General features: G+C 49.0%; 1 protein-coding gene across 1 annotated transcript; it reads right to left on the bottom strand.

The window, feature by feature from the left end:
• Window positions 1-2,063: 2,063 nt before the first annotated feature.
• On the bottom strand, window positions 2,064-7,046 carry Dkkl1 (dickkopf like acrosomal protein 1). Its single transcript, XM_041650144.1, has 4 exons — window positions 6,894-7,046; window positions 5,941-6,081; window positions 5,765-5,854; window positions 2,064-2,372 (listed from the first exon to the last, which is right to left on the bottom strand). The coding sequence occupies exons 1-4, from the start codon at window positions 7,044-7,046 to the stop codon at window positions 2,064-2,066; spliced, it is 693 nt and encodes a 230-aa protein (XP_041506078.1).
• Window positions 7,047-8,969: the final 1,923 nt, after the last annotated feature.

Below are 8,969 nucleotides of genomic sequence, written 5' to 3'. Positions count from 1 at the left end.
CATGTGTGTATCCTCCTACTCCTTGTTTAAAAACACAGAAATACAGTTAATGATAGGAGCTGGACGTGTAGCTCAGCTGCCAGTGACTTGGGCAGGGGGTGGAGCACTGGGGAGGTAGGGACAGGGGGTGGAGCACTGGGGTGGTAGAGACAGGTGGATCTCACTCTGTGAGAGTGGCCTCTGCTTCAGTCCTGCTTTGAGCACTTGCATGATTTTCCTTGCAGTGCATGTGATCCGAGAGTTGTACGATGAAATAAACCCTTTACTCCCTGAGTTGTTTTTGATCATAGTGTTCGTCCAAGCAATAGAAAGCAAACGAAGACACTTGATCTTGAAAAAAAGGTATGCCAACTGTTTTCAGCACAGGTTGTGGGGCATGGTGGACACTGTTAGCTATTTATTAGCACAATTTATTCCTGGGGCTGTAGAGGTAGATCAGTGGTCAAGGGCAATGGCTTTGTTCCAGAAGACCTGGGATGGAATCCCAGCACCACATGGCAGCTCAGGTCTGTAACTCCACTCTCCACAGCTCTGATGCTCTTCTTCCCGACTCCAGGCACACATATGGTGCACAGACATACATACAGATGAAACAGTGATACACATAAATTACAAATATTAATCTTTCAGCCAGGTGGTGGCAGTACACAGCTTAATCCAAGCACTCAGGAGGCAGAGGTAGGCGGATCTCTCTGAATTTGAGGCCGGAGTCATCTTCAGAGTGAGTTTCAGGATAGCCAGGGATACACAAAGAAATCCTGTCTTGAAAAACCAAAAATAAGAATAAAAAAATAAAAATTTTAGCAATAAAAGTTTAAACAGAATTTATATTTTTTAACAAGAAATATTTTTATGTTTACAAATATTAACCTTTCAATATTTGTTTTTCCTTTTGTAAGATCTCTGGTAATTTTGTAAAATCTAAAAAAACATATTTTGGGCCGGGCAGTGGTGGCACATGCCTTTAATCCCAGTACTGGGAGGTAGAGGCAGGCGATCTCTTTGAGTTTGAGACCAGCCTGTTCTACAAGAGCTAGTTCCAGGACAGCCTCCAAAGCTAAAGAGAAACCCTGTCTCAAAAACACAAAAACCAAACCCAAAAAAGCTGGTGTGGCTTGGCAGGTTTGTTTCTTTAAAAACTTGGGGCTTGAAAGGGCAGATGTGCTGGATCAAAGGCTTCAGTACCAGGTGCACACCATGGTGTTATAGGAGACCAAGTTGCCCAACCAAGAAACTGTCGGCTGACTGGTTTGGGTGTCAACTTGACACAAGTATAGTCATCATCAGGAAGGAGGCTCAGCTGAGGAAATGCCTCAAGATAGATCCAGCAGTAAGGCATTTTCTCATTTTGTGTTTAGTGATGGAGGGGAGGGAGGCCAACCCATCGTTGGTAGTGCTGGGCTGTTGGTCCTGGCTTCTATGAGAAGGTGGGCTAAAGGCCAAGAGATGGCACACGCCTTTAATCCCAGCATTTAGGAGGCAGAGGCAGGTGGATCTCTGTGAGTTGGAGGCCAGTCTGGTCTACAGAGTGAGTTCTAAGATAGCCAGGCCTGTTTCACAGGGAAACCCTGTCTCCAGGGAAAAAAAAGAGAGAGAGAAAGAAAAAAAAGAAAGAAAAGAAAGAGGTGGGCTGAGCAAGCTCTGGGTAGCAAGCCAGCAAGCAGCTCCGCTCCATCAGCTCCCACCTCCAGGATCCTGCCCTGTTTGAGTTTCTATCCTGACTTCCTTTAGTGATGGACAGCAATGCTGAAGTGTACGCCAACACCCCCCCACCCCCCCACCCCCCCTCCCCCGCCAACTTGCTCTTTGGTCCTGGTGTTTTGTTGCAGCAGTACAAACCCTGACCAAGAAGGCAAGTGTTCTGAATGGGACGCAGGCAAGAGCTGGCCCAGCCACATGCAGAGCTCAATGTGTGTGTTGAATACATGCATGTCTTAGAGGAAGTGGCTACTGTGGCTTTGTTGGGAACAGATATCAAAAGGAGAAAATGCTAGATTGAAGAAAACACTTTATTTCCATATGGTGCTGGGGTAGGTAAGGACTATGCAGGGACATTGGCCCCCCTACAGCTGCTGGGACGGCCTGAGGATGTAGAGAAAGTGTGTCTTTCGTACAGGCAGCTTGGCGTGCTGGGGGACACGGACCTCTTCCTCGAGGTTGTCCTCATGTGCACCTCCACGGAGCCCGTCCCGGATGGCTTGCAAGCGATGTCGCTTTTCTATGAGCCAGCGGCTCCCATCCTGGACGTCTGGCTGGGTCCTCCGCCTTGGCATCTTCATGATCCAGAAAGCCACCCGCCGGGGCTCTGGGTGAAAACTATCTGTGGCCTTCTGTACGGGCACCAGGGTGTCTCTCTCCTCCACTTTGGGCACCTAGGAATGAGGCACAGGACATGCTGGTCAGATGCCACACAGCACATCCAAGAAGCTGGGCCACCTCAACCTCCACGGGGTGCTTTTCAGTTAAAAGCCCTTTTTGGGAAGATCGTTCCGTTTTCTGTCTGGCCAGCGGCGTTCTTTGTGGAATATGTTTGGTTTTATTATTTACTTATTTTCTTTTTATTTGCATTAGCGTTTTGCCTTTATGCATGTCTGTAGAAGGATGCCAGATCCCCTGGAACTGGAGCTACAGTTGTGAACTGCCATGTGGGTGCTGGGACTTAAACCAGGGAGCTTCACGGGCACGCCCCCCGCGGCAGTGGTAAGCTAACAGGCGCCCATTTTGTCAGACTTCATCAGTTTTCGTGGGTCTCTGAAATGCATGCTCGGTATCATTGCTATTACCTAAAGAATTGCAAATTTGGTCTGGTGGAAGCCTTGTGGGGAGCAAACCCCTTTTTTCGAAGACTAGAGAGACATGAGGAGGAAACGGGTTGGGGCTGGTTTGTTCACTCTCAGACCCTTTTCAGCCAGTTTTTCCTTGCTGTTCTGAACCCTGTGAGGGGGTGCTGAGGCTGGACCTCAGAAGCCCCCAATATGGGTGTCCCCGAATGTTAAGCATGTGTGGAACTTGCATGCAGAAGCAGTGCTCTGCGGAGAATGTGAGCTGGGCTCCTAACACGCATGCAGGTGCCTCACAAGCTCATCACACTCACCTGATGCCCTCTCTGGCCTGCTTTTTATTTATTTATTTATTTTTTTTTAAGAAAGGATTTTTCTGTGTAACAGGCCTAGCTATCCTGGAATTCGCTCTTGTAGACCAGGCTGGCCTCGAACTCAGTGAACTCAGAGATCTACCTGCTTCTGCCTCCTGAGAAGGCTTAAAGACATGCACCACTACCGCTGGCCTAAATATATATATACACATACGTATGTATATATATATTTATTTTATTTTTTATGTACATTTCATTGGTGTGAGGGTGTTAGGTCCCTTGGAACTGGATTTACAGTTGTGAGCTGCCATGTGGATCCTCTGAAAAACAGCCACTGTTCTTAACCAAACGTATTAGCTGGGTGTTGGTGGCACACACCTTTGATCCCAGCACTCAGGAGGCAGAAGCAGCAGGGAAATTTCTCTGTGTTCAAGACCTGCCTGCTCTACAGAGTGAATTCCAGGCCAGGCAGGGTTATATGAGAAAAAAAAAATATCAAAAACAAACCCAGAACAAACAAAAAAGAAAGCATTAAGTTTGGGAACCCCAACATTTGGGAGGTGGAGGCATAAATATTGGGTCTCCCTAAATCAAACACCTTAAATTATGCCAGGCGTGGTGGCACATGTCTTTAAACCCAGCATCTAGGAGGCAGAGGTAGGTGGATCTCAGAGTTTAAGGTCAGCTTGCAATACAAGGCAAGTTCCAGGACAGCCAGGGCTGTGACATGAGAGATCCTGTCTCAAAAAAACCAAAACTGAAAACCAAACCAAGCCAGGCGGTGGTGGCGCACGCCTTTAATCCCAGCACTCGGGAGGCAGAGGCAGGCGGATCTCTGGGAGTTCGAGGCCAGCCTGGTCTACAAGAGCTAGTTCCAGGACAGGCACCAAAGCTACAGAGAAACCCTGTCTCGAAAAACCAAAAAAAAAAAAAAAAAAAAAAAAAAAAGAAAAGAAAACCAAACCAAAATAAAACACAAAAACAAACACAGCGTGTCACCATTCCTGGTTGTCTATACCAAATTCTTCTTTTGAAATCACCCTAACCTCAGTTGGGCTAGCCTGTCTCAAAAAAAAGCTCCGTCAGCAGTGCAGTGCTTGTGCCTAGCTCTGAGGACTCGAGGACTCGAGTCCAGTCTCCAGCATTCACGGAGGAGCCGGGGCAGCACATGCCGGTAATAGCCACACTTGGTTTGGGGGGGGGGGGCAGAGGCTGGAGGATCCCTGCCAGTTTGCAAGCCAGTCAGCTTGACTGGATGAATGATGAATGAGCTTTAAATTTGTGAGAAATTCTGTCCCCCCAAAATAAGATAGAGGCCCGTTGGGGTGTCCCACACCTTCAGTCCCAGCACTCAGGCAAAAGCAAGGGGGGGGCAATCCCAGTGAGTTCAAGGCCAGCTACATAAGGGAGACCTTATCTCAAAAACAATAAAAATAAAAACAAATAGGTGGAGTGTGATGAGGAAGACACTCAACCCCCACTTGGGCATCCCCTCTGTGGGCACAGGCAGACACACAAATCCCAAACTAAACCAACATAAACAAAAAAAATCTCTGAGATGTGCCCTGTACTTCTGCAATTGCTGGACTTTACAAAGAATGAAGTTCACAAAGCCGGTAGAGATGCTAAAACTCTCTGAGAAGACCAAAACACTTTCTGAAGTTTACAAGTAGACTTTTTGGGTTTGTTTTGAGACAGGGTTCTGATGTAGTCCAGGCTGGCCTGCCACTTGCTTTGTAGATCAGGCTGGCCTCCAACTCACAGAAATCCTCTTGCCTCTGGCCTGAAATCGTGGCAATCCTCCTGTCTCAGCTTTCCAAGCACTGGGATCACCTATGTTTACCACTACACCTATTGACCTGCCCTTCTGACACAGTCACACTGAGGCTCAGAAATTTGGAGGATATTCCATGTACAGAGTGCGCACTGGCTAATTTTTTTAATATTTATTTATTATGTATACAATATTCTGTCTGTGTGTATGCCTGAAGAGGGCACCAGACCTCATTACAGATGGTTGTGAGCCACCATGTGGTTGCTGGGAATTGAACTCTAACCACTGAGCCATCTCTCCAGCCCCACGCGCTGGCTAATTTTAAATACCAACTTGGCACAGCCTACAATCACCTGAGAAGAGACCCTGAATGGAAATGAACTACATCAAGGTTGCTAATTGATGTGGGAAGACCAAGCCCCTTGTGGTCCTGAACCACCTAAGACAGGCAAAACAAGCAAAGATGTGTTTCTCTCTCTCTCTCTCTCTCTCTCTCTCTCTCTTTTTAAGTATTTATTTATTTATTTATTATGTATACAATATTCTGTCTGTGTGTACGCCTGCTGGCCAGAAGAGGGCACCAGACCTCATTACAGATGGTTGTGAGCCACCATGTGGTTGCTGGGAATTGAACTCAGGACCTTTGGAAGAACAGGCAATGCTCTTAACCTCTGAGCCATCTCTCTTTACCCTTGACAGTAGGAATGAATGATGTCATGAGTTCCCCTAAGTGATGGGTTGTGAACCAGACAAACCCATTCTTTCTCCATGCTGCTTTTGGCTAACATAGTTTATGACAGCAATAGAAAGGGAACTGGAATAGTATGGCACAGTGGACTTCTTCAACTATAGAAAAATGCTGATTCCTGGGTTCCTGGGGCAAGGGAGGTCCTTACCTTCCAGTCACCTTCTGTGCTCCCCTCTGGCTCGATGGAGGCCACCACCTTCTCAGAGACGACCACCTCCCCTGTCCTGTTGTCAGTCATCTGTGAGGGTGACACAGGAGAATCAGAACACACCTGCTTTCCTCTCTCACGTCAGGAAAGCAGTACCATGGGTGGTAGAGAGGCACCTTGTCTATCTGCAGGTGGCTGGAGAGGGTACGGTTCCCCATTCTGTGCTCCTGGTTCTCTTCCTGATGGAAGTTCTTGGGAAGGTCCCGGAAGTCCATGGGGGAGGAGAAGAAGTTGTCCAGGTCTCGCAGCAGGTCATCCTAGGGCCAGAGAAAAACAGTGTGTGTGCCTGCTGCACAACCACGGTGTCCCTTTCCCCCTGGTCCTCTGGTCCCCCAGAGCCTCTTGCCACAATGTCCGTCTGTCTTTCTGTCCCAGTGCCTTGCTGTCTGGCTACCACCTCTCCACTTTTCTTCACCTCTTACCCCATACATAGGCAAGCTTGGCACCCCTGACTGGGGGGCTCTACCTCTCAGCCACTACAGCCCCAGCCCTCTTCTAGGTCTGACTGACCTGGAACTCAGTATGCAGACCAGGCTGGCTTCAAATTCACAGACAGTGTCCTGTGCTTTACCTCCCAAGTGCATGGGTAACCAGGCCTGGCTCTTTTTATTTTTTGAAACAGAGTTTGATTTAGGTTGCCTAGGTTGACTTTGAACTTTTTTCCTTCACGTTGGGATTTCACGCGAGCCAAGGACCTGCTATCTGGGATGATGGGCTTTCTGGCCCTGGCCAGGCCCAGTTTCTCTTCCTATTTTTGTGTTGCCTGTTCCCCATCACCTGTCTGTTCAACCTTATAATCCTGCTTTTCCTTAAGATAAAGTCTCATGTATCCCAGGCTGGTCTCGAACTTTCAGTGTAGAAGAAGGTGTTTTTGGACTATTGTTCCTTCTGCCTCTGACTCCTGAGTGCTGGTATAACTGGTGCTGGGCAATCAAGCCCAGGATGCATGCATGCTAGACAATCATTCTGCCATCTGAGACACGATTCCAGACCTCTGTGTTCCGTTGACTCCTTTTCTTATCTCCTGCCTGGCCCTTCTCTCTGTCCCCCAAGCCTTGCCATTACTCACTTTTAGAAACAGTCGGCTGAAGCTTTGGAGAAGACTTTGAAGGCCCAGAAACCCGGAGGAGCTCTCCTGAGCTTCGGCATCATGGGTCGGGACAGCAAAGGAGGAGACGAAGACTGAGGGGAGCAGCAGCAGCAGGACCCCCAGTCGACACATTGCGGGTGGTGGGCTGTGACAAGGGCAGTTTCAGATACCACAATCACACCTCTGTGGCCCCTTCCCAGGTCCGGCTCTCTGGGAAGCTCCCGCCCGCCCACCTGCCCAGCCTCTCTTGGCTCTTGTTTGCACCCTCCGTTTCAGGCACAGTTCATTCGGGTTCGGCCACACCCAGACGCGGTTCCTCACCTTTGCCTACATCCGCTCCTTTTCCTGGACCACAGCTCGGCCACCCGGCTCCGGACACCGCCGGACCGGGACAGTTAATATCCAGTTTTGGCCTCGAGCCTGGGCAGATTACTGAAGGGTTCGTTGGGTGCCACCGCTCCGCGAGACTGGCCACGCCCCAATTGTCTGACCACGCCCACCCCGCGTTCACCGTAGTTTCACCTGTACGGCACCGTCAAATCTATACCTCTATTGTTCATTAATGACACCCTTCTCCCCCCCTCTCTCTTTTTGGTTTTTCAAGACAGGGTTTCTCTGTGAAATGGTCACGGCTATCCTGGAACTCTCTTTGTAGACAGGCTGGCCTCGAACTCACAGAGATCCACCTGCATCCCTTCCTAAACTCTCTCCGATCTCTAAAAGACACGCCTGTCACGACCCTTAAGGCACAGCCGATTTGTGTCTCTGTCCCCGCCCCCGGTGGTAACCTCATGGATGAGCCAGGCCTTCCTTCCGCGGTCATGCCCCTGCATACGGAGTCACGCCTCCACTCTTCACTACTTTCCTTAAGTCAGACCACTAGATCCTCTCCTGATCACGGCCCTGCTCTATAACCACGCTCCCACCAGATGATTATATTACCTGGCCTGGCCTCTGCGCCCATCGGGTATTGGCCACGCCCCCGTCGCAGGGCCACGCCCTAATCACTGACCTCAGGCCTTGGAACCCTTAGTTCTGTCCACTGTTCTCTGCCTCCCCCCTCCCGACTTTCCAATGGGAGTTAATCAACAATCACGGGTGGTCGCGCCCTTTAAGTTAGGGCACTGCTTCAATATCCCAGAACACCCCATATTCGGGTCTAAGATCATTAATTTTATTTATTAGAGTGTTAGCACATAGGAATGCCATGGTGCATATGTGGAGGTCAGAGGGCAACTTTGAAGAGTTGATTCTGGCCTGCCACTTAGGTTTGACTGTAAATGCCTTCATTGCTAAGGGATTTGATTGCCCTTATTCATTGACTTACCTCTGAACACAACTCTAGATGTCTTCTCAGTTCCAGCTGATTTCATGTAAAAAGTCCAACTATTTAAAAAAAAAAAAACTAATTACAGTCCTCTGTTATAGTTTCCAAGAAAACCCCAAATTCCCAGACCCACAGAGCCCATATGCCAGCCACGCTTGACTATGAGTTTGGAGACAGCCAGCCTGTCTTCTTCCATTTTTTTTCTCGTTTCTTGCCTTTTAAATGTAGAAATAGGGTCTTATGCATCTCTGACTGGCCTTAAACCGTGCAGTGGAACATGGCCTTGGATCGGTGTGTGCAGCATAAGCAGGTGCGGAGGTCAGGGGGCAACTTTCAGGACACTGTTCTTCCCACCGTCCTCGAGTCATGTCCATCTCATGACCGTGCTTCTTTGTTGTTCTGGGGGTTGTTTGTCTATTTTCTCAGAGGAAAGTCTCTGTAGTTCATCACACGGCTTAGCTCTTCGTGAACACAGGCATGAGTCGTCTGGGAAGAGAGAGCTTTGGTTAGGAAATGTCCCCATCAAACTGGCCTGTAGGCAAGTCTGCAGCGAAGGGCCCAGCCCACTGTGGGCAGTTCCACTCCGGGGCCAGCGTTCCCAGGTGCTGAGAGGCAGAGCCAGTGAGCAGCACTTCCTCACGGCCTCTGCTTCAGCTCCTGCCTCCAGGTTCTTGGTTTGACTTCCTTTCAAGATGAACTGTAACTGTCATCTTAGATAACACCATTAC

The sequence above is a fragment of the Microtus oregoni genome, unplaced genomic scaffold (genome assembly GCF_018167655.1).
Source record: "Microtus oregoni isolate MIOR12 unplaced genomic scaffold, Mior012 000000F_ref0000247, whole genome shotgun sequence".
In the NCBI taxonomy this organism is placed as follows: domain Eukaryota; kingdom Metazoa; phylum Chordata; class Mammalia; order Rodentia; family Cricetidae; genus Microtus; species Microtus oregoni.
This window is presented reverse-complemented; position numbering and strand designations above follow the sequence as displayed.

Excerpts from the sequence above, each read along its gene's own strand:
- Dkkl1 (XM_041650144.1), bottom strand. The coding sequence starts at position 7,046 with ATGTGTCGACTGGGGGTCCTGCTGCTGCTGCTCCCCTCAGTCTTCGTC. Across the intron at positions 6,082-6,893 it reads TCAGCCGACTGTTTCTAAAA|GATGACCTGCTGCGAGACCT; the intron begins GTGAGTAATGGC and ends CTCTGGCCCTAG. Across the intron at positions 5,855-5,940 it reads GCCACCTGCAGATAGACAAG|ATGACTGACAACAGGACAGG; the intron begins GTGCCTCTCTAC and ends TCACCCTCACAG.